Genomic DNA, 27,822 nt, shown 5'->3' with positions numbered 1-27,822 from the left:
TTAGAAATATTTAGGCATATCATTTGTGGCTTCAAATTTTAAATATTAAACAATGTATATCGAATAATATGGATTAATGGTTTTCAACAATGGGTCGAAGCTAGACCTTCATATCATGTTATTGATAAATACGGTTTTGTATTACAGATTTCATTATTTCGAATGATTCAAATCATTGAATAGCCGTATCATAGGATTTTTCCTTTGTAAGGCTTATATTAAGATGAATGGAAATGGCTCCGTTTTGTTAGCATTTTGAAACAATTATATTTAGGTTCAATGAAAAACTGTTGAACTAATTGATCACTAGCTCATACTTATGCGTTGGTAATCGAGAGGCTGCGAAATATTCACCATTTGATTGACATTGGAAATTTCTGATACATAATTAGAAATCTTTCACTATTTCAATTTACATATTTTGTTATCCATTAGTACTCATTGTTATCTTTGGATTATTAGTCCAATATTTTCACTTCAAATAACAGAAGCCTCATAATGTTATCCTCCACAAGTACTGTGCCTTCTATAATTTCTAAGCAGCAATAATAAAATCCAGATTCATATCACTGTTCGATAAAGTAATGTATATTGAATAATAGGAATTTTCATATTGTTTGAATAACAAACGTATTTGGCTATGGAAAAACATTTCTAAAAACTCGACTGCAATAAATCTACCACAAATATTTGTTGTCTGTATTATGTAATTAATTAAAATAACAGCATGTTTGTGTTCACTGTTATATGATGTTGTATTGTCCGTTGAAAATTTTAACCTTGCGATGAACATTCTGATAAAATTATTTTATTCTGTCATTAACAGGTGAATAAATACAAACTTTCCTTTGACATTTAATTCATGGTTTCAATTGATGTTAATATCTTACTTGAATTAGACTTCGTATATTCAATAGATTATGTATTTATTGAGAAATATTAAATTTTTCGGAAAACTTAGAATATCCGTCATGCGAAAGAGTTCAACAGAGGTTTGATAAGGTATAATATTATTACTAATAGCAGAGAAAATGGACCTATTTTTCTCAGATAAGTCTTAAATCACCGATTTTCGATGTACAAGCACGCCTTATTTATTGAAAAATGGAGCTTATTATTTAACAATATGGCTGTGAACGTTTTTCTGCAAAGATAATTTTTGTGTTAACTGAAGCTCTGCCTGAAACTTTTAAAATCATCGATTCGTTCCAGAATTATTGCGCCATCATGAAGAAATTTTTCTTGCAAAAATAAACTTATTCTTCAGTTCTCACGTCCACTATCAAATTTATGATACTTATCATAGAAAAAACCTGGAAAAAAAAGAGACTTAATCATTTTTATTGAATACTTTACTCAATAAATATTCACTATGAGTAGGAAATGGGTAAATTATTTTTACAACCGGATTTTTTGTATTCTCCGTCATTTCCATCCATTCTTTTATATTCTGCTACTTTCCCATTTGAAGTTCAGGTTACTTGCTGCCACCTTCAAATCCTATGAACATGCTCTACTTCGTCTTTATTTTCTTTCCTTATTATATGTTCTATCCTTGTATACCTATTCCACTCTTCTAGTTAGAGCCATTTGTTGTATGTCGTATCATCTTCTCTTTCTCTTAACATTTTCTACTATCAGTTTCAACTTTGGATTTTATTTGTGTTTTGCATTCTTTAGTTAATGTCCTGACTTCCCAATTTTCTGAATAGTGATCTTATTATGGATATATCTTATAAATTATTCTCGTTTTTGAGCCAAGTCAAGCAAGTACGGATCGGACTATTTTTTTATAAACTTTTGTTTCAATATATTTGGACACCTTTTGTACGATTAGATTATACTATAATATTATTATATTATTCCTTGTTGTTTTCCATGTTTTTCCCAATTTTTCTTCTTCTATTATTGACTTAATTTGTGTACCTGCTTATTGTTATCTTTTAATTTATATATTTAACATAAATTACCGAAATGAAATTAAGAACGCAGAATTTTCCTTCCAAGAAATAAATTTCATCAGTTTAATGCTAGCAGACAGATACATTCTCAATATGACATAAGCAAAATTACGATATGTAGGTATAACATTCACATCATATTGTGCATAATCATTTGACTTGTTTATACGTGGATGTCACTAATAGAATTGTTAACTGAACTTTTTAATAATTTTGGATATTGTAAAAGAATGAGGTAATACATTGCTGTTTGATTACAACGGATGTGATGAAAAATTCACCATCAATTAAAAAATTAAATTTCAATTTCGAACGCTCTCCCTTGTTTTCAAAATTCTGACGTTGAGCCCTATAATATACCATATATTTTTCTAAAATATCTATCGCCGATCGCCTTAACTAAATTATTGAAATTATATCACACCACCTGGACTAAACACCAGTTCCCAACGCAATGGCAAGACTTAATTCCTGTGGTAAAACCATATAAACCATCAGCAGATCTCAACTCATATAGTTCCATCCCTTTACATGTACAATATGTAAACTGATGGAAAAAATGAAGAATACTTTGGGGAAAAAATTATTAATCCAGCTTAGTCGGGATGCAGACCACACCGCTGTACTGTGAACAATCTTGCCCCTCTACAAACATTCAATGCAGACTCTCGCCTCTAAAAAAAGGATGTTGTAGCTATTGCACTCGATATTAAAAGTTCCTTTGATACACTATCAGAATCAACAATGATGAACTGAGAAATTACAATTTTCAAAGTAACTGATAGATCATTCCAGTTGTCCATTAAAGGTCAAATTTCCTCGAAACACTAACGCGATAATAGCGTGCCCCAAGATTCCATCTTGAGTTCAACGCTCTTCATAATAGTCATGACTGATATGACCCCCTATTCAGATCTCTGCATACGCAAAAGATCTAATCATCTTTTGCAGCTTAAAAATAACCAAACCACATGTATCTTAATCGAGGAAGCAGTAAATCGACTTAATCTCAAATTCTTTTTTCAACAGGTTGTTACTCCTCAGCCGCCAAACAAAAAATAATTAAATCCATTAAAGCAACAACATACAGTAAAATAATGGATATCTTCCGCTGTGTAACTCTATAAAATTTTTAACTTCAATCTTAGGTTAACCTGGAAGGATCCTGTCAAAGAAATAGAAAAGAATTGTGTGATACGCATAAACATTTAAAACATTGGCTCACCTTCAATGGAAACCATTCAAATCTCTCGTTCGTTCCAAATTAAATTATGGAAGCTTCATTTACATGTCAGCTAGTAAAACTGATTCGAAAACTCCAAATTATGTTAACAATATATCTCTAAGAATAATCTAACCCTCCAAGCTTTGAATTCCAATTATTCAGAATATTCATGACTCTATTGAACGCCGCAAGCTTTGGTCTTACCATTACTTCAATTTAGATATCGTCTCACACTGGATTACACGGGAATAAACTAGCAGATCATGCTGCAAAATAAGTTTCGACGGCGTGACTCGATACAAATTCACAATGATCTCGTAACTAGTATGAGACGTTCCATACGCGACCAATGGGCATATCACTGTGTTGCAATACTAAGCTACATGAAATTCAAAGGGCCATCGACCTACCTTCTATAAGTCGTAGAGACTCAGTTGTGCGCAAACCGCAGGACATACTTCCTCCTCCCAAATAGCAATACTGCAAAATTTCACTGACAGTTAACCAGATACTAACAACTTGTTCATAATACTCCAATAAACGCGGTAACCATCAACTAAGAAATTTGCCTTGAGAAAGGTTGAATAGTGCAAAGCAGTTACCACACCCAATCCGATATTTGAATGATATCAATTTGTATAATGAAATATTAATTCTTAATGTGTGTAATCCAAACGTAAAAAGATCTGAAGTGGGATAAACACACCACTATTTAAATGTTAGTTTTCACATAAAATCCTGTTGCTATTTCGGAAATAGAAGCAACTATTTATAACTAAATGTTCATGAGAGACATTAATACAATCTCCAAGGTGAAACTGAAATGTGACATAATAAATTACTTACTTCGGTTAACAGACTAAAATTGTTTCAGCTATTTTCAATATTAAAAACATGCTGGACAATATACAGGAAAAGCAACTCAGCTGGGGTGTTCATGTGTAGAGGATAAGTAAGTAAGGAATACTAAAACAAATAATGAATTGGAACCCACTGGAACGGTCGAAAATAAGGAAACCGAAAATGACCTGGATAAAAGGAGAGAGCAAGGTAATGTCGACGAGAGATCTCAGGACAGGGGATTCGGAATATCGAGAGAAATGGAGATTATGCACCGCATGGCGTAAACGCTATAGAGAGGATCTATATATAAAAACATTATTTCTATCTCGCTGGCTGAATGGACATAATTTATATTGTCAGTAAACGGCATTGAAACAAGTATGTTTAATATTTTACTCATGACTTTGTAAAATAAATATGATTATTGACGGTGTTGGGTATCGAGAATTCCACATAAAATATCTCAATAATTATTTGAATTGTATGGTTATTATTGCAATAGTATTAGATGTTAGATAATTCTTCTTTCATTCCAATTCATCATATTGAAATACTTAATTTTATTTCTCTGAAAATGGAACAGGAAGAATTCAACTTCTGTTTAATTATGAAATTGGATATTGGTAAGTAGTGAATGGATACGTCAATACTTTAAGCAAATTAAAATTAATACTTTTCAAGTTATTCTTGATGGAAATTCACTTTATATATCATGTTATTGAAAGCTCACTAGGATCAAAGTTAAATTCTCTGTCGTTATTAACTACCAAATTTTTATAAAGTTTGTCCCAACTAAAAATAATTCTAATACCGAATTTCTTAGAATTATCATTATATTGTGGATTATTGTGAAAGCAATATGCCTATTATTGTTTTCTAATTTTGATAAGACAAATGAATCAATCTATACTTTCTGTCCACTTGAGATTTTGTAATTTCAAATATTTTCTTTAATATTCCTTTAACCGCAATTACGACCTATTATTATATTTATATTTCAAAAATATAGGATTTCCTGACAATTCAATTATTATTTGAATACAACCATAACCAATATCTCGTCATATCCTGTATCTCAACAGAGTGTGTTGTTTTTTCTAATTACTGTGAATTCTTCAGAAGAAAGAAAGTATTTATTTCGAGAAACTTAGAACTGGAGTAATAGTGTACAAAGTTTCTGCAAAAAAAAAACAGATACTGTGTCTGATTAGAAGAGCCACTGTTAACATAAGTTACCTCAAGTATAAGTTATTTCAGTTATTACAGTTACAAAACTTGAACTTGAGCTGATTATAGTACAAAGTTTCCTATCTCATATCTCTGTTGATATTCTAATGCCTCTCTCAATTAATTTGCATGAGAGCAACGAAGAAAAGTAAAAGAAGCAGAAAGTTCTTTTTCAATTGCAGAAGCTTAATCAATGAGGTTCAGATAAACTTTCCTCCTAAAAATTGGAATAGTAGAACTAAAGAAGTATGTATTTTCAACACAATTCCATTTCCTATTTGAGCCAGTTCCGAAAAATATAATTGCTCATCAGGACCTACACATCCGAGTTACTTTATTGAAAATGGTAGTGAATTTAACTAAAGGAAAATAAGTAAAAGCAAAATATATCACAAAATATTTTGCTATTCTGTAATAGTATGGGACAATCTTTATAAGTATAGAATTGCTACAAAGTATAGCCATGATATCTTCAAGGAAACGACTCAGTTCATTTACTAGTTTTTTTTTTTGTAATATTGGTACAATTATAGCTATTAGTAGTCAAAATTTGATTGAATATTTGTCTGATATGAAGGCATTAACTACCCATATTTTCGATTAATTTGAAAGCAGGCATATATTTTTTCAATATAGGTAACTTATTTTTATATCATATTTTCATTGTTCGTTTTTCTTTTTTAAAATAGACATACTTTAAATACACTACATCTTTTATTAGGCAAGTTGTTCTTCTTTTTATTTTATCAGGAGGTGTATTGAAAAATCGAGATAAATAGATAGATAGATACATAGAATAACGATACTCAGTAGAATTGGAACAAATAAAACTCTTTCTTGAATGTAACTATAGCTAGTGATGTCTTGGTCTTAATTCGAAAATAGACAGGTGCAATTTGAAATGTTCTCTTTATAGAGTTCTCTATTAAAAATATGTTGAATAATGAATGAAAATAGTCTAGTACATCTATCTGGTTACGATACAGAGTATATAAGGGAACTAGATAATTATAGAAACATTGCATATACAATTTATGACTATGGAATTATGGACTGTTTCTCTATATCGATTTTGAAATAATTGGTTGACTCGCATTTATGAAAAAAAGTTAATTGAGTTCAATCCTTTATAGAAAAAGTATAATTAATTGTATATATATATTAAGACAAACTTATAAAAGTTCTGAATTAATATAACTAAAAGATATTGAAAAACAGAAAATCAACGCAACGCTGATAAAAAGGCATCTAAATGAGATCATTATTTTCAGTACTAATTTTATACGCAAGGGTAATAAACGACAACTTTCCTTGGAAAAAGCCAAAGATTGAACATTTTAGTATACGGGAAGTGACAGCAATTGAAGTGAATTTCAAATTTTGAAATATAGATGTAGATTATAAGTGATTTATTAAATTATATGCCAATACATTTTATGAGATATTCTGATACTAAGTATTTCAACAAATACACGTAGTAACCGAATGCATATATAATATATATCAATAACATCAACATTTATCTTACACTTAATAGCAGAGATATTCAACAAATCAATTTTTGACCACAACACACAAAACGACCTATAATTTGTATTAGGTCGTAAGCGCTAATAAATGAACCAAGTCGTTTATCAACGACAGTAAAGTCACCTCTTAAAAATAAAATACTACATCTTTATTCGAGCAATGTCTTCATCATCCTATCAAGCATTGCTCCAATACATGCGTATACAATCACATTGATTTTGTCCTAATTAATACCAAAAAATGGTTTTTGTTATTCCTTTTTTAAAAATACATTGTGTCACAAGCTCTTTCTACTATGTGTGTAACTATCTTCATGTATATTAACAGTTTGTCCTTTAAAGAGCACCAAGTTGTGCAAAAATCCACATCAGTAAAAGCAAGATCAAATGATGTGTTGACGACAGTTTTCTTTCTGAGGTGGATGCCATGTTACTGATGTAAGTATTAACGCAAGGGGCTTCAGCCGAACCTGTAACAAATGAGCAAATTAGATAAATCATTTCTACTAATCTGATGAATGCTGGAAAACTTTCATATTAACAAAAAATAACGAAATTTCAAATTTTCAATCAATATCCTTTAAATCAAGTCAATAGAATCGTTAAACAATATATATATATATATATATATATATATATATATATATATATATATATATATATATATATATATATATTGTTATACTATGAATATATTCAAAATAAATTATTAAATAATAATAAGATATAAATAAAGCAATAAGTTCAGTTCTGTTATTCGGTTACTTAGAGCAGTTTATCACAATAAAATAAATAACATTCTTTATATTAAGTTTTGGTCAACACTATATTCTAAATTATTATTTAATTTTGACAAATCCTGTATAATCAAAGAATTTAATCCATAAATTGACAGATACAAACAGGAACACCAACTTCAAAAATTTGTGTGACATACCAACATAAATTTTAGGGTTATAAATGATAAAATATAAAAATTTTGACAACTGCAATGATAAAATTAATAACATAGGAATGAAATAAATACAACAAAGAAATTATAGAATGATATTATTTGAATAAAGTCACAATAATTTAAAAATTTAGAAATGACAATTTAGTAACTAACTTTTAAAATAAATATCATTGGTTAAAACGAAAAAAAAAGTTTGTTTAAAAAAAAAGGAATGAAGAAAAAAATCAACAACGAAAAAAAATTTTTTTTTGGCAAGAAAAAAAAGAGTAAAATAATTTTAATTGAAATTTAAAAAAATTAAAATCTTGATAAAAAAGGCATAAAATATTCAAAGGATTGATAATTAATAATTGTATAAGTGTAGTAATAAGAAATTAGTGAAAACAATTAAATAGAGTGAAATAAGTGAGAATACTCACAAAGGGACAATTTCCAAGATAAAGAAGTTGTGAAAAGGAAAAGAACAGGAGTGGAACTACAGCGGAGTATCTGTTTATTCTGCAAGGCCGTAACAATTTCCAATTAAAAAAAAAAATTAAAAAATACAACATAACAAACACTTAAGGTACTGTTCTATTAAGTTTAAGTATTTCTTTTAGTATATAATATTTGAGTTCACATTTCCATATAATTTAGTTTTATGAATGTAATTATGAGTATGAATGAATGAATGAATGTTTGTAAAATAAAATAATTGTAATAGCTAGATAAGAAATTGTATATTTTGAATATTTTATTCATTATAAAGAACAGACCCGGTCTTAAAACTATTATAATCTGACCTTATAACCATAATAATTTATCGCAATAAAATTTTTTAATTTGACCTCACAATATAATACCCTGAGAATAAAAAAAATAATAATAATATAATAAAATAAAGAAATTCAAATAATTATTAATGGCGCCCAAATTAAAATCTGATTTTATTTAAAATAAAATTTATAAAAATAAACATCATTACACACTATTAATACCATAACAATATGGCGCCCAACGTGGGGCATATATAAAAATTGGGCATAAAAAAAAATTGGACATAACAAAATTTGGCATTGAAGAGTTTACAGTAATAACAAATTTAAGCAAAAAAAATGGAAAAAGGAATGACACTCAGAGATGGGAAACAAATAAGAGCAGAAGGAGAATCAGATGAAGAAGAAAGGAGACATGGAATGGGTGATTTCCAAGTACATTATATGGAACAAGACCATAATGAAGAAACAGAGAGAACTGAAACAGAAGAAATGATAGAAAATCAAACAGCAGAAAATTCACAGAAAAAGAAAGAGAGGATGGATATAATGAGTATGTTCCAGATTATGATAAAAAAATGGATGAATCTAAAGAAGAAATAAAACGAGAAATGAATACAAATAGTCAAAGAATGGAAGAGAAAATAGAAGATATGAGAAAACAATTGGAAGAAGTAAGAAGCTATGCCGAAAACAAAATACAAGAGACAAAACAAGAAATTCGAGATGAAATGTTAGGAAGATTAATGGAAGTGAAAAAAATACAATCTAGAGAAATGGAAAATATTAAGAAAAATGAAAATGAATTAAAAATGGAAATAGGTGGGAATAGTAAGAAAATAGAAATAAATACTGAGAAGATAAAGAAATTAGATAGAGAAATAATGAAAACGAATAAAAATATACAAGATATGGAGGAAGAGATGAACAAAGAAATAAAAATGAATTTTAAGATAGCAGAAGAAGAGAATTATAAAACAAAAAGGGAATTTAAAATGGAAATAAAGAACATACAAGGAAAAATAGAACAAATTGAGAAAAAAGGAATGAGTATGGAATATGTTGGAGGAGTAAAAACAATTTATGGAGCAACTAGTCAAAAATTTGACGGAAATATTAAAAAAATACATCCAAAAATATTCATAAGAATTTTGAAAAATCGAATAAGAGGAATAAATAATATTGAAGACATAAAGGAAATAATAAGAGATCATTTAGAAAATCATGCGTTAATATGGTTTTCTGCCAGGGAAAAAGATATGTCGGATTTTCAAGATTTTGAAACGGCATTTTTACAATATTTCTGGGGGGAAAATACTCAATCGACCATCAGGGAACAATTATATTTCGGAAAGTTTGATGAAAATAGAAGCCATAGTTTAAACAATTATGCAATCCAACTACATGCGATGACACAATATCTGGAACCACCAATCCCTGAGGAGGAAATCGTTATGTTCATAGCAAGGCATTTCAAGGCAGAATTGGCTGAGACCATTGCAATACAAAATATAAGAAAATTGGATCAATTATCTATGTATCTACAAAGAGTCGAGAGAAATTTGATCAGACATGAAAATTCACAACAAAATATAAGAACAAATTATAGAAACAATGAAAATAATCAGAGAAACAACAATCAAAATAACAATTGGACAAGTAATAGATTTAATAATGATAGAAATTATAATAATAATGCACAAATTAATAATAACAATAATTATAATAACAATAATTACAATAACAGAAACTACAATACTAATACTAACAATAGAAACAACAATGATTCATACAGACAAAATAATTATAATGACAGGAACAATAGACAATATAGAGGACTGGAGAGTAGAAATTCTGAAGGAAATATGCAAAGAGGAAATGGAGATCAAGAGACAAGAAGAGTAAATTTTCAAAGAATCAATCAAGATAGAAGAAATAGATCAGAAAGCAGAGATGATGATGTAACAAATATAAATGAGACAAGATTACATACAGCACAAATATATAGGGAAAATACAAGACAGACAACTGAACAAATAAATGACAATGAAAATTTTTAAATACGCACACATCAAATAAACAAAATCTATATATTTGTAAATATGAAAATCCAAATTTATAAAAATAAATGAAAATATAGACACAGATGGGAATAATAGTTTAATTATTATAAATGGGCTAATTAACAATTTAGAAGCTAAATTACTTATTGATACTGGATCAGAAGCATCAATGATTAATAAAAATTTTGTTGATAAATTAAATATTCCTACAAATAAAATTATTAAAATCCCAAAAATAAATTTAATAGGTGCTAATTCAAAGAAAATATGTGAAATTAATAGATTAATAAATATAAACGCTAATATTAACGGAAAAGAATTTAATTTACAAGTATTAATTGCTCCAGATATTGAGACAGAAATAATAATAGGATATGATGAGCTAGAAAAACATAAAGCCATAATAGATATTGAAGAAAGAAGATTAAAATTGGATGTAACATGGATTAACTTTGAAATAATAGCTTTGAAGGAAGAAGGTAAAGTAGTTAATAATATATACAAGGAAGAATTGAATAAAAATTATGATGATGAAGAAGAAGGGGAAGATGAAGTTATAATGGATTGTCCAGAGGACAGAAAAGAAGAAATAAAAATGTTAATGAATAAATATAATAATTTATTTTCAAAGGAAAATAGAATTGCGAATGATTATGTACATAAAATAGAAGTCAATGAAGATATTAAGAATTTCAAAGCTAAAACTTATCCTATTCCATACAAGTATAAAGATCAAGTGAGAAAATGCATAAAAGAACTATTGGAAAATAAAATAATAGAAAGAAGCAACTCACAATACATTAATCCTATTGTTGTGATATTAAAAAAAGAGCTGGAGAAAAATTTGTTAAAAGAGAATCAAAAGAAATAAAAAGAAGAGTAACATTTAGGAGGAGATCTAGTAATTTTTAAAGCATTACTGGTACCAAATAGAAGAGACAACAAATGTGCAAAACTACAATTGCCATTTGAAGGACCTTACGTTATTAGTAATGAGGAAGGAATCAACAGTTACATTTTAAAAGATCCCATTAGTGAGAGAATAAGAGGAATCTTCCATGCTAATCAGTTATATAGATTTTATACATAAAACGAAAGGACATGACTGATAAATTTATTGATATTTCATTAATACTAAAAAAATTATAACTGGGAGTTTATCACAAAATAATTATTGGAATAAAAGACAATAACTGAGAACAACTTATAAAGAAGAATTAAAATTTGGTTTTCTTATTTCTTTTATAAATAAAATAAATCAAGAAAACAAATTTTGGGAATGTTGTTATGGTATGAATATATTCAAAATAAATTATTAAATAATAATAAGATATAAATAAAGCAATAAGTTCAGTTCTGTTATTCGGTTACTTAGAGCAGTTTATCACAATAAAATAAATAACATTCTTTATATTAAGTTTTGGTCAACACTATATTCTAAATTATTATTTAATTTTGACAAATCCTGTATAATCAAAGAATTTAATCCATAAATTGACAGATAAAAACAGGAACACCAAATTCAAAAATTTGTGTGACATACCAACATAAATTTTAAGGTTATAAATGATAAAATATAAAAATTTTGACAACTGCAATGATAAAATTAATAACATAGGAATGAAATAAATACAACAAAGAAATTATAGAATGATATTATTTGAATAAAGTCACAATAATTTAAAAATTTAGAAATGACAATTTAGTAACTAACTTTTAAAATAAATATCATTGGTTAAAAGGAAAAAAAAAGTTTGTTTAAAAAAAAGGAATGAAGAAAAAAATCAACAACGAAAAAAAAATTTTTTTTGGCAAGAAAAAAAAGAGTAAAATAATTTTAATTGAAATTTAAAAAAATTAAAATCTTGATAAAAAAGGCATAAAATATTCAAAGGATTGATAATTAATAATTGTATAAGTGTAGTAATAAGAAATTAGTGAAAACAATTAAATAGAGTGAAATAAGTGAGAATACTCACAAAGGGACAATTTCCAAGATAAAGAAGTTGTGAAAAGGAAAAGAACAGGAGTGGAACTACAGCGGAGTATCTGTTTATTCTGCAAGGCCGTAACAATTTCCAATTAAAAAAAAAAAAATTAAAAAATACAACATAACAAACACTTAAGGTACTGTTCTATTAAGTTTAAGTATTTCTTTTAGTATATAATATTTGAGTTCACATTTCCATATAATTTAGTTTTATGAATGTAATTATGAGTATGAATGAATGAATGAATGTTTGTAAAATAAAATAATTGTAATAGCTAGTTAAGAAATTGTATATTTTGAATATTTTATTCATTATAAAGAACAGACCCGGTCTTAAAACTATTATAATCTGACCTTATAACCATAATAATTTATCCCAATAAAATTTTTTAATTTGACCTCACAATATAATACCCTGAGAATAAAAAAAATAATAATAACATAATAAAATAAAGAAATTCAAATAATTATTAATGGCGCCCAAATTAAAATCTGATTTTATTTAAAATAAAATTTATAAAAATAAACATTACACACTATTAATAACCATAACAATATATATATATATATATATATATATATATATATATATATATATATATATATATATATATATATATATATATATTAATATTCCACATTAATGAATTGAAACCAACGTGGCAAAACCATTCGAAACGAGATGGAACAAGTAGAAAGCTCTATCTTACCCACATCAAATAGATGAAAAACTAGATTATGGTCTATAAAAACAAAATATCAATTCAATAGGATGGTCCCAGAAGTACCTGGCCTGACTAGAGAAGTCGCTAGGTGCTTGAAAAATAGCACTGTTTTAAAAAATACACAATCTATACCGCATATGTCTCAAGTCAAAAGACGTCAAGTATTTGTTTGGCAACCATCAATAGTGAACGTTTTCAACATTAAAATATTGGATAGCAGAGTTTAAGCGAGGTGGTACGACCTGCGAAGACCAACATTTAAGTGGTCGACCAAATGAGGAGAAAAGTCCAGAAATGTTGAAGAAAATCCACAGCGGTACTGGATGATCGTCGACTGAAGTACGGTACATCGCATATTAACTCAAAATTTGGACAAGAGAAAGCTTCCCGCAAGAAGAGTTCCGTGTTTGCTCACAACGGAACAAAAACAGCTTCGTGAAGATTTTGTCCATTTTTCAAAGAAACGAAGCCGATTTTTTGCACCTTTTCATAACCATGGATGAAACATGGGTCCATTACTTCAAACCCGAAACAAAAGAACAATCAAAACAGTGGACTGAAAAGGGAAAACTGGCTCCAAAAAAAGCAAAGGCAAGGTTTTAGGGATGCGCGTGAGATAACTTTCATTGACTTTCTTGAGAAAAGGAAAACTATCAATAGCGAGTATTATGTGAAATTATTACAACATTTAAGCGAACTTAAAACTGCCGCATTCATATAAAACAGTTTGCTGCTATATACTGTTGGATACATATTGAGCATATTGGGAAAAAATAAATTCTAGTGTTAAACATTTGGTGTACATGTGGGAAAAAATTCTGGAAACCAAGTAGTTGAAGCTTTTGTGCATCATAATACCTCAAAAACTAACACATAGTCACAATTATGAATTCTATTCGAGATACGTGTTCTCGAGCAAACAAAATCCGTTTTTATGGCCAATAAGGTCGACATGGCAGTAGTGTTTCGGGATTCCTTAGGTGTTGTCTCTACTGATTATTTGGATGAAAAGAAGACGATAGCTCATGTACTAACACGTTTCATTGGCAAATTAGAAAAACGACAGAATTTCAGTTCTAACAATCGAGTTTTTGAAGAAATTTATTTGTTATTGACTTCTCACTCCATTCGAAAGATTCAATTCCTGTTTCTCTGCTAAATCGTTATCTATTTATCTACACTCTAAGAATATTTAAATCAAAGTAAATTTAGTAAAATTTGTAGTGATATTATATTCCACTTTGCTCTTGGACAGAAACTACTACTGTCACGGGAACGACAACTTCAATAACGAACGTTTCTTGTCACTTTACCAGCTCCCTCAATATTGTCTTTACAGAACCTGGATAGCAGAGCAGATACGTAAATGATATTTGTCTTCTTAAATACGCTCTTTCTGAGGAAATGATCATGTTTAACTTAAAGAGTCGGAATACCGAGTCCGGTGAAACAACACTCAGTAGAATACTCAACGATAAAACAGTGTCTCTTCCCCTATATCGGATTAAAAATCGGAATCCAGCCCTCGTGAGTCAATATTGCGCTCTCATTGGCGACCACATAATATGCACATACAGATTACGTCACTTCACCTCACACTTCACTCCAATCCACTCTTCTCCGCACTCCCAATCCATCATTATCGATCCGGACGTCATCACCGATCCTCTGATAACCAAAAGCATCTACATCTATATATGTCAAAATAATCTATAAACAGTCCAAGCACATTGAAACCGTCTAAATGCACGTCAATGCAAGTGAATTGTAAAAAGTAGGCGAAGTGACCAGCTTCGACTGTAGATAGAATGGTGCTCTTTAGCAACAAATCCATTAACTTTTACCCCACAAGAAGCTAGTGACAATCCGAGGCGCAGTGTCACAAACATTCCACATCAGGAGATTGTCTTTACTCCAACAATCCCTATTTCCTGAGACACTCCGCCGTCTAAACCGACTCTATTACCAGAAATATAGCCCGTAGCCCTCACATAATCATCTATCTATATGAAAAGATCTAGTTTCATGCACACTTCACTATCGGGCTGGAAGAAACTCCGCTCCCGGATGAGAATCTCAAAGCAGTGCACTTTTCTCGACTCACTTGCCTAATTAACGCATATCTAGCATTTCCATACTTTGGTCGATGTCGATGTCGATGTAAGAAAACGGCTAACATTCTCCTCATTCCCAAACGCAACAAAGACCCTACAAAGCTGGAATACCACCGTCCCATATCGCTTATCGGGGTTCTTTTTAATCACGGATAGAATCTAGAACTCCTGATCAGAACAAAGTACAGTTCCAAATTTCGGTGCTGGTCCCAAACACTAAAACCACAAAGCCATAACCGCTTTTCACACTATCCAAGCAATTAACCCTAAACACTGCGCTGTCGCCATTTTCATGGATTTCCAGAAAACTTTCGATCATGTCTGTCATGCCAGATTTGTTACAAAGCTTCTGAGTATCCGCCTATAATATAATTTATACAATAATATTTTACTAACCGCTCCACCTCTCTGACTGGTATCTCATATAGCTCCATATTAGCCCCCATCTACAAATCATTGTATGTATGATACTCTTGCACACCGACACTCTCTTATTTGGAAAAGCGATTCAATAACACTTTCAATTGATCAGCGCATTGGAACCCTTCTCTGGCCGAATTACGCAGGAGAGTCTGTTTCAACAAATTTGGGCAAACCCACCCCTCTACCCTACTTCATACGTATATAACCTATTTCGGATCTTCAATCGAATCTAGAGAATACACCTTATGCACCCTACTCAATCATCTTGTTTTGCGAACAGTCAATTCCCAGGTATTACGAGTGCAGCCTCAGCAAATACCATTCATATCAATATAAACATGATCCCAATTGCGAGTTGTCTAAAGTCCGATACATGGAAATTCGTTTTTTCGTCATAATTTTCAAAGTTACTATGAGATTTGTAAAAAAAGCACTGAAACATACCAAATTCACATGTTGCCCCTCCCTCGTTAAAGGCATCTCACAGTTATGAAAAATTACTATTTATGGTAAACAATTTATCACTACATATTTATAAAATGTGCCAAAGTTAAAAGTTAAAAGGTAGCGGTTTATTGGTATAATATGCTTAATTAACTGACGTGATTAAATTTCCTCCGAGGAACTTTTGGATAGAGGTAAATTAGGTTAAGAGATCCTGAAATCCCGAATAGATTCTGAAGTTATAATTTGTAGCTTCTTGATTTTAAATACTAAATTTATATGATAACAAACATCAAATCTCTTCAATCCCTTACTTCTTAGACCTTCTTAATACGTTTGTTGACGAATTATCTTGATTTCAAGTCTCCTTTAATTGAAATCTCCCATAAGAACATATAAAATCTTAAAGTTTAGCCCTTTTTCGATCTGTATCTCATGAAAAATATTTAAATGAAATTTTAATTAAAGGAGACATAAAATCAAGCTTATCTATGAACGAAAACATGAAATATCGTCGAAGGACTTTTCAGAGTTAAAATTACTGACTAATCCGAAATCAGAGGGAAAGTATCCGTAGGTCTGCATGAAAATGTAATAAAACAAATAGAAAATATTCCTATTCCTTACAACATTCCTGTCGTTAACAGTCGGCATCCAAACATGAATTGCTGAGACTTACATGAAAGTAGGTACTTAATTCAAAAAAATTTCCTGAAGAACAGTAGATTCACTTGAAATTTTGTAATAAGTGATTATATAGAAGAAAAAAGATGAACTATATATTTGGATTTAACATATCATACAATGACAGTCTAATTTCTCAAAAACTGTTCGTAAGGTATAAAATTTGGCACCTACAGAAAGACTTTAATTTCCTACGATCGTTTCGTTACCCTTACAATTTTTCTCAACAAGACATCCGGTACAATATTACATTTTTTTATATGTCTTAGGATTGGATAGTATCAATATAGCTGTATAATTTTAGTGTGTATTGCTGAATAGAATGATATAAAGTTTAATTTGTTGGATATTAGAACTTATTGTGAACAATTTCTCTGCCAGAAAAGTAGTTTAACTCCGAATCGAGAAAAGTTGATGGTCTTTTCTATTGCGAAGAGATTGGAAATTAAGTTATTACGGTAGTCAGAGAATAAAATGAATATCCTAAACGATCCGAAATATTTCATTGTTTCTCTCTTGTCCATTTTAAACAACTGAAGGAAAATACCGAATTTTAATTTTTATATCAAATATTAAAACTCTAAATTATGTCGAGAACGAATGAAACTTGTATTTATATAATAATATAAAAACTACTTGAAAATAAAGCTTATTTCCTATTATTTGGCAAGGAATAAAAGTAACAAAATAATTCACTATAAATTACTCACGTGATATTTTATTAATATGTTGTTTAAAGTATTATTTGTCATTGTCATTTGTTCTTTATTGGAATACCCAATCAATTGCTTCCAGTTATCACATCACATCCGTAGCCTTTAAACAATAGTTTTGCGTGATTTTAGTTGAATGATGTATTTTTCGTGCAAGTGCCCCTTTTATTTATGTCCATAATATTGATTCCACGGGATTTAAATGAAATTTGTACGGGAGCGTTGGAAGTACCGCCACGTAAAGTTACCATTTCGTCACAAAGTACCCTTTTAAATCTGTCTTTGTACATTTTCGCAAATGTAAATTCTGATTTTAGTGTTTGGAAATGTATTTTTTAATAATCCAAAGATGTTTTTCTGCTTTACCCCAGATATTTGTTAGCAATAGTTCTTTCTACCATGAATGGTAACTTGTGTTTTTCATTGCAGTAATGGAACCTTTAGGAATAAAATCTCTGAAGCAAAAAGCTTCCAATAATTCACTACCCATAAAATTGATAGATAAAAAAATACATGAATCAGATCATGATATTGTCTATGATCAACGGAGACAAAACAAAAAGACAATAACAATCACGACACACTCAATCCAGAGGACCGTCCTAGTTATCACTGGACTTTGTACTGTTTACCCGTACTGGTAAACATTTATAAAAAATATAAAAACCAACGACTCACAAATGTTAAAACAGATCATTTCTTTTTACAGTATAGAAATGAAAAATGCAAAAACCTAAGCTGTAGGTATCAATACGTTTTCAAAATTTCCTTCGGTTATCGCAACATATCTGAATTCACCTAATCCAAAAAACTACACTGGGCATACATTTCGAAGCTCTTCGGCGTTTCTATTAGTGGATTCCAGTAGTGGTATAATGGTATAAAAAACAAAATGTATTCCGCAGTGAAAATTTTAACGGAAACAACTAGTTCGACTTCAAGCAACATTGTAAATTTTCACGATCCTACCAACAATCCAATAAGTTGTACAATACAACTATAGACGATGTTAGTTCTTTGAACTCATTAAATGTTGCCAATTCATGTACCAAAAGTAATGTAACTTCTTCTTCAGTTCAAATTAATAATGCTCACAATTGTAATTTTGATATTACAATTACAAAATAAAAATTGATGAGTCTTGTCGAACGGATGTAGAAAACATTTTGTATAAAACTCGTGAGTAAAGTATTACTTTACTCACTTGTTGCATAAATAACGATTATTTATTAGTTAAGTATAAATAGAACATTTTTGTATATATAAGAATAAATTGCATAAACCTTTCATGGGTTAATTTCTTACATTATTAAATAATCACGTTGAAAATTGAAAGAATAATAAACTAAATCACTATGAAATATAAAAATATGTTAAATTTGAATGATTCATTAAAATTACATCTCACAGGATCGTCAAAACGACCAAAATTTTCAAACCTTTTTGTTTTATTAATATTTAAATTTATTGGCATCATAAAAAAACTTTAAGGGTGTTTTAGTCGTGGTATTTTGAAATCCTGGCACAAAACCCGATTTTTGTACCATTTTTTAGATTAATCAAAGCTCAATAATAACGGAGAAAATAACTAGAATTTACTTTGTATCATATGTTCAGTGCTTATTTTATACTTATGGAAATATGGCAGCCTCACTAAAATGTTTAAACTACATACAACATTTTTGAATTTTGAATAATTTTGTCCTCTCTAAATATTTATTTAAAAATTGAAGAAAAATTATGATAAAAGTTGTGTATAAACTATCCAAAACTATTTTTTCTCAAACCAGGCCTTCTATACATTTCCTGAATAAGGACATATATAGAAAGTCTCCTGATCGGATCAATTCCATTTACAGAGCCTTCTGAATTAAGCTTCAGAATAGTTTTAGTATGTGCACGTGATTGTTCGGTTGTTTATGTTTGTATTTTAGAGGATATTTTAAGGTAGGTAAGGGAGCGGGTATTTTTTTTTTTCAAAATATAACACAAGTACAAGAAGAAGAAGAAAGGGCGACTAATAATGAGTGCAGATGTATCAAAATTTGAAGATTGTTTGGTGCTAATTATTAATATTTCACTTAGTATGAAGTATTTTGTTGACTACAAAGTTTTCGAATGATGAGATTGGATGATTAAAAGTTTAAAAATTTAAAGTGGTTTCATATTTCGTAACTATATATATATATATATATATATATATATATATATATATATATATATATATATATATAGTTTTTTTTTAGAGCATAATATGCAGTTTACGTTGACTTTTAATTTCATTAAACGTCTTTCTGAATATTGCGGGAGATTTAATTCCCATTTTATCGACATCGGAGCCATCAAGAACGGCACGGGAGTAGTAGGGATCCTATCCCCGGGTGTTCTATTCAATTTTTATGTGCGAGTCTGGTACGGAAAATTGGCGAAATTTTTCATTTGGAAAATCAGCAAAACAACTGTTTCGAGAAACTACTCACGTGTCGATGGGTAACATACATCGTTCGCCTCGACATTTCAGAATCCATGAGCGTTTCTTAAGAAAAGAAAGAATTTATTTTGTTTTTTTGATAATTTGAAAAGGATGAAAAGTAAATTGATATTACAATAGTACTACTTTTCGATCCAACTACACACTTACCCAATAAATTTACAATAAATGGTGTAGTGAAAATGTTATAACAACATTCATGTGTATTTTCTCATACCTCAACTGATTTAGAGTACGAAAAGAAAATATTTGCAACGTTCATATCGAATTAATAATTTAACTAAAATATAGTTGAACGTCAAACATGAGCATGAACAACGATGAAACTTTATAAAATGAGGCCTTAAGAAGTGTCAGTTTCTATTCACTGGCGGACATAGGGCTCTGTAAATATTTCTAATTGTAGTAATAATCAAATTTTATCAAGACAGTTAGATATTTTCAATATTATGGGGGGTGCATGAAATATACATATATACATAATCAAATAGGAACTTAACTTGGTAGTAAGAGAAATTTTCCAGAATACACACAGACGTATACACAGTCAGAGGAAACTTTACAGAATTTTACAAAAATGGTGAAAGTGCTACAGCTTAAGAACGAAAATGAAATTTTAAATATTCCACATTAAATAGAAAGTAACTTTACTGGAGGTCTCAAGAGATTCTGAATGGATAACACACACCTTTGAACTACTGAAATTTGAAAGAATTATATTCAATTCAAGATTTCAGCATCCCAGTATAACTAGTTTTGTTTTGAATTATAATTTCCTCTATACATCGGTTCTATCGAACAGTAGTAGGAATAATAACTGTCAGCTCATTGATATTAATAGAGAATAGAGTCTTTAATCTTTATTTAATTAAAAAATCTGGTGTGTTACTGTACTCGTAATATAAATTTCGCAAACGATAGTTTTTTGACCGAATGTGAATGTTATGAATATCATGGTGAGCACCTTAACAAATATGTTTGATTCTACTCTATTGGCTTGTGGAAACTATAGTGGGACCGGTATATAGCCACACGGCTGTAATTAGTGCCGGTCATAATTTAATTTAATGGGATCTATAAAAAATGAGAGTGTCCATTTATTATTGGGTAGTTATGAAATATGTTCTAGATATTTCTCAACAAAATTGCATATTTAAGAGTCGGTTCCTAGACGTAAACAAAGCGATCGAGTATGGCACGGGGGCTTGATTTATAAGATGAAAGTAGGAAGGATATAGTAAACCGCTCATTAAACTTCTGACCACGTACCTCAAAGACAGGAAGTTCCAGGTGAAGGTTGCAAACGAGAAAGCGGAGACTGATAAACGCAGCAAACGAGATAGACAAATGGTGCAAAACATGGAAAATAAAAGTTAACTACAAAAAACGAAAAATAAGAAAACCCTTGGTTCGTTAATTCCGCATTTAATAATCAAATGCGGAGCTATTCATTGGGGACAACTATGGAGAAGACGGATTAGATTTTTCTTGCCTAGGAAGGTTGGAAAGGGCTCACCAGAGGCAGCGAAAATACACACCTAATACGTCCAGCTTCAAAGGAAAAGAGCCAACAGACAAACAAAGATAAGACATCCCAGAATCTCCCATAGACCTCAGGGGAGAGAAAGAAGCCTACGCGCAAAACTGCAACTCGAATAGGATGGCGAGCTGGCGAAATAACAGGGAGTGATGGGATGTTCTTGTTCGCATCCATCCGTGGATTTATCAAGGAGTGGATCTTAGAGGAACCGGATGAGCACAAATGTGTGTGGAGAGCAGTCAGTTGATGATTGAAAATATTCGGTGGGCAATAAAGTACATATATTATATTTTATTACAATGTTGATTATTATAGTGGTAGTAGTGTTTTAATTAGTGTAGTTAGTGGTGTCATGGAGTCTTAAGTAAACTCAAAGATAGTGTCAATGTAAAAATGAGGATCCAATAACTGAAAAGTTTTTTTATTCAGGAATAATGTTCACAGAAAACAAAAATGAAAAGCTATGGAAAGAATGTTCGTTAGAGAGAAATGATTTAATATATTGAAAAAATTGAATTGCGAATTCAATGGTTATTTTTTTATTAAGGAGAACGGAGACTAATGCGTTTTCTAAGCATGTCGATATCGAAGTCATGTATAGATTATTGTATCTGATTTACTTCCATATCATTGAGTATCAGACTTTTTTTGAATTTTGGGTGAGTTTGTTGAGTTTCATAATAGTAGTAACACGTTGGAACTAGAAACATTTATGATGTTTATCCCAGCACATCAGATGTTCGTAAATGCCGAAAATAATACGTGGAGTTCAGATTCTGTAATTTCGATCTTTCCCACTCCTGTCGATCAGAAATACCAACAACATGGAACAAAAAGATACCAAGTGCAGAAGTGGAGTCCAATCCATATCTGATAATCAAAGAACTCTCAAAGACCCTTCACCAGCATTGGTCAACTATAGAAAAACATTTGGGGCAGGTGTTTGGTTCTTCATAATTTGTTTGAAAAGAAAAAAACCAACGAATGTCACGTATTGTGTCAACAACAGTATACAGAACTATCTATTGGTCGATTGATTGTAGTACTGGGAAGCCGAGTTCATAACACAAAAAGTGTGTGGGAGGGTATATGCAAAATTGCTCATTTTCTTAGTGTCCAAATATTTGAAATTTTCAATGATGTCCATAATTCCATCTCAAGATATGTTACTGAAAATTAAATTGATTTTCCATTGGTCCGAAATTGAAAATTAGCACAATAGATGGCAAAATGTTGTTGATAACAGAGGTTTAAGGAGTTTAATAGTTAACTTATTGATTAAAAATAGAAGCTTCAACTTGAATTCAAAGTCCAGAATGTCGCTAATAAAAGACCAAGAGTAGTCTGCAAGTATTGCTGGTTCCCATTTGCTTTGGTAGCGCTTTTCAATTGTGGCGACATCTTGATGAGAGCGCTCTCCATGCTAATCATTTAAAGCGCCCATATGTTCCGGAAGGTGAGAATGTGAACAGTGTATTTTCAAGGACATATTACATCCCAATTTATAATATGCATTGAGCATTTTTTTGATGAGGCTAGAATATCGAGGAGATCTGTATTTACCCAAAATGTTTTCAGTAACTATCGCTATAACAAACTTCAAGCTTCTCTATCTTTTTCATTCAACGTAGTATTGAATGCAGGATCTTCAATTATTTTTGAACGTTGGGTCCAACCAATACACATTCCTTTATTATAACGTCAGTCAAACAATGAAATTTTTGTTATAAAAATTTGGAACAACTTCCAGCTTTGTGAATGACTTTTACAAAATTTTTGATTAGCACTAATTTGATGTACAAAGGTGGTTATATTATCTTTTCAGGATTAACTTTAGGTTTATTTTTCACATTTGTTTGCCCATTGCTCTTACACGATGTGCATTTCTTTCTCAGATGTTACACTCGCATAAAAAGCAACAGTATTTCGTGTAGCCAGTTTCTAGTCCTAAAACCAAAGCAACAACTTTCAAATTTACACAGTGTTTGAAGTATCCTATCTTTTCGAATACTAGTTTTGTGATGAGCTCCATAAGCTGAATATAGTGATGAAAATTTGTTTCCGTCATTGAGCAGTATTAACTTGAGACTGAGGAATCAATGAAGAGTCTCCATTCCTCTGACCCATGTTCCTAGCTCAGTATTATCATCAAGCCCTCAATTACAGTACACTAAGTCATTCTCTTTAGAAAAAAAAAATCAATATATGTACGTTCATGTCTCTTATGAGATCATTAAGCTCCTGAAGGGAGCTGTAAATTGTGTTGCAATTTCTTGGTTTTCAAAACTGCTTAAAGTTTTTTTTAACACCCTAAACTGGAGAAGGCACAGGAACTTTTTCTGAATGAGGGATTGTTTTTGTTACAAAAACACCTCTGCTTTATTCACGGTATGCTTCGATTTCATCGAAAACCCTTTGGTATTGATCAAGCAAAATTAACAGTTACTTATGTGATTGGCATATTCGCGCCATATTAATAGTATATCTAAAGGCGCTTCTGGTTATTATCCATTAAACAAATTTCTGTGACATGTGATACAGAAGATGTATGTTGCCCAATATTTATCCTGGTTGCAAATATCCAGGATAGCATTTTTCAATTAAAGGTGTAATAGCCTTTTTTGGCTATTATATTATTATATTCACCGCAAAAATAAGAAAATACTTCGGTGACTTCGTGAAAATAATTGATTATAACTCTGATTCACAACAGAATGTATCGGAAAAGTGACAATTAATAGTGACAAATAATATCGAAACGATTTTAGACGTGAATGACAAAAACTGATATTTTTCTCTTAACTTTTAAGGCGCTAACAATAAAATGCATAACAAATTTTATTCAACTAGCCTTGAATGTTGCCCAGTGTAATTTGTACTATAGAATGGAAAATATGGATTACCGTACTTGTACTCATCTACTATGCACATTACTCTACAGCCGCCATACTCAAAGTGTGTTCCGCGGAACTCAGTTGCCACCCAGCACAGTAAAGTAATTTCATTCTAACTTGAAACAGAGCATTTTACGAGGAGAGTTTAACATCACGCCGCTCTTCAATAAAACTTTGTGGCAAACCTATTGCAAGTTCTTTACTTACACCGATCCCTGTACAAAATACGAGAGTCAGAAGATTAAAAAAATATATCTCTACAGTAGCCCAAATATTTATTCAGGACGGCACGCGCCTAGATAAAAAGAATAGACTTAATACTTAAGTTTAAGGTGATTTATTTATGCTTTATGTCTCACCGATGAGATCCGCAAGCCGCTTTAGCCTTTGTCTTGATGAAAACCGACCGCCGATATGTACTTGTGAGCGCGCAGTCACTTTGATAAAAGCCGCCGCTGAGATTAGACGCTATAGTTGTAAACAAGCGACTTTCGGCTATATAACTTCAAAACAAGTCGAGATTGTTTTTATTTCGGCTTTTTATTTATCAAAGGCGCCGACTCGAGTATTTTTAAGAATGTTCGAGATCGAGGCTAGGACTATAAAAGCGACGACCGCGCTTCGACACTCGAGTCGCTAGTTGACTCCGAGACTTCGACGAGTGAACAAGTGCGATAGTGAAGTGAAGTGAAAGCGGACTCAGGTAGTCAGGTGAGACACTGATAAAACTTTCCTTTTTCTTTTCAGCAGGTAGCTGTGCCTTGACACAGCCTTTTATTTATAATGCTAAAAAACATTTCTGCATGAAAGAATTGTGTTTGTCAACACAAATTTGATTGTGCGGAATTTATCCGTTTTTCGAAACAGCCGTACTTATCAGTACGGCTTAAACTTTTCTTTTAGGTAACTTTTAGATACCAAATCAAAATAGGAAAACCGGGACAGAGAGCAACAGGCATGGAGCCTAAAAACTCCAAAAATAGGGAGAAAAATGAATTATCCAAAATCATATTTCAGCAAAAAGCTGATTATGAAGCGCTGGTTGAGAAGATGGGACAGCAAATCAAATTCCTCGAAGAAAGAATGAGAAATTACGAACAAACGATAATCGTTAAAGACAAGCAAATTGAGTCCTTAGAGGACACTATTAGAGAAGTCAATGCCGATAACTACAGATTGGCAGATAAAATAGTAAATTTGAGAGATGAGATAAAAACTCATGAAAAAAAAAAATAGAAGATAGGACACAAATCGAAGACTGCCCTATGGAAGGAGACTTCACGGAAGTAAAAAACAAAAAAAAGGAAGAAAGCAGATAAACAATCCTCAGATGAAGAAGAAGAAACATCAACGGACAAACAAATCCAAGAAGAATTGGAGAAAATAAAAAAAGACGAACAAAGGAAACAGACAAAACCGGAGAGAAGACCACCTCCGATAATTCTAAAATCCCCACTGATGTGGACAGCACTACGCAAACAGCTAGTGCAAAGAAAAATCGATGCCCAGTGTAAAATGGGAATACACACGGGCAAAATAACGACGGCAACTAAAGACGACTTTAACAAGATGAAGATGCTCCTGAGCGAGTACAAGGAGATTGAGTGGTATACATACCTACTCAATGAAGAAAAGGAGAGGAAGCTCGTCATAAAAGGACTTGCTGTTAACACCCCAATGTCGGAGGTAGAGGAGGAATTGAAGGAAAATGGACTTAGACCGAAGAAAGTATGGCAGTTGACAAGCCGTACTCAAAGAAATCAGGACAACACACGAAAACTACTACCTATATACATGGTAGTAATAGAACCGAAAGAAGAACCAACTTATAAGAAGTTGAGATACCTCTGCCACACAAAAATAAGTGTGGTAGAACAAAAAAGGCACGACGGACCTGTACCATGTTGCACGTGCTTTGTCCGTGATGGAATCCCTGACAAAGCACGTGCAACATGGACGTGCACTGCGTGAGATGCGCGGGAGCGCATAGAGCGGCGGAATGCACGCTCAGCAAGACGGAAAAACCGAATTGCAAGAACTGCGGAGGAGAACACCCCGCAAACTACAAGGGGTGCCTGAAACACCCGAAAAAGACGGAGAACAACCAAGCAAGGAACACCACGCAAACAGGACGCACTTACGCACAAGTTGCGAAGAAAACAACAAAGACAGAAGAAAAAACACCGGAGCTACTGAGTATGTTGCAAAATATGCAGATACTCATAGCAACACTCATTGCCCAACAAAAATAAACAACAAGAGGACACCCCCCGACACGGTAATTCTGCATTTCACAAGGAAATGTAGAGTTATACATCGGGGACAGCTATAGAGAAGGCGAAGGACCACTCGGATTAGATCTTTTCCTATCGGCAGGAGGTAGGAAGAGGTTTACCCGAGGCCGCGAAACACACACACACGAAGACGTCCAGAACAAGAAGCCAAGAGTGTATAGCCAACAGGCTAATCTCTTAATAAAAAGATAAGACATCCCAGAATCTCCCATAGACCTAAGGGGAGAGGAGGGATTCTAAACGCGAAACTGCGACGTGAAAGAGGATGAGGACCTGTCGGAATTGACAGGGGGTGGTTGGAATGTTCTTCTTCGCACCCACTCGTGGATTTATCCGGGGGTGGATGCCTAGAGGGACGGGCTCGTCTCAAGGGAAATGTGTGTGTGTGTGACACTCGAGTCAGTCGACGATTAGCGTTCGGAGCGATAAGTACCTATTTGCTAGAAACGAAGTTTTTTTGTTCTACTGCTGTATTCTGATTGTATCAGTTTTGTACATACCTTCTTTGGACTAAACTCTTCTACTCAGTAACGATCGTGCGTTAATTTGACCCCACCACCCTGACAAGTAATTATTAATAAAGAAGAATGGAACGTTGGCTCAAAGGCGTTAAACGTGTTGCAATAACATCTTCTAACGAAGTCGAATGTTCAAAAGCAGTACGCGCGGAGTGTACAGCAATTATCGATGATAATGATGCAACGACGTCAAATTCCAAAGGCGAAAAAAAGGAAGTATGATGAATCATATATCAGTTTCGGATTTGTTGATTCCAACAGCTCACCTCTCTGCATGTTATGTAGTAAACTGCTTCTTAATAGTTCCATGGCACCTGTCAAGTTGCGCCGACATTTAGAAACTGTACACCCCGAGTCTAAAGACAAGAATAGAGAATTTTTTGTACGTAAAAAAGAACAGTTATTGGAAAGTCAAAAAACTATGATGCAAGTAA

The 27,822-nt window shown here is 31.5% G+C and overlaps 1 protein-coding gene across 1 annotated transcript in view; it reads right to left on the bottom strand.

Moving 5' to 3' along the window:
• Nucleotides 1–1,547: 1,547 nt before the first annotated feature.
• LOC130445734 (acetylcholinesterase) overlaps nt 1,548–27,822 on the bottom strand; it is a 365,089-nt gene continuing 338,814 nt past the window's right edge. Inside the window, exon 6 of the mRNA XM_056781576.1 lies at nt 1,548–7,255. Within this exon, the coding sequence (XP_056637554.1) occupies nt 7,122–7,255 (134 nt within the window). The 3' untranslated portion in view covers nt 1,548–7,121. The remainder of the gene's footprint in view (nt 7,256–27,822) is intronic.

Source organism: Diorhabda sublineata, chromosome 1 (assembly GCF_026230105.1).
Source record: "Diorhabda sublineata isolate icDioSubl1.1 chromosome 1, icDioSubl1.1, whole genome shotgun sequence".
Classification (NCBI taxonomy): Eukaryota; Metazoa; Arthropoda; class Insecta; order Coleoptera; family Chrysomelidae; genus Diorhabda; species Diorhabda sublineata.
This window is presented reverse-complemented; position numbering and strand designations above follow the sequence as displayed.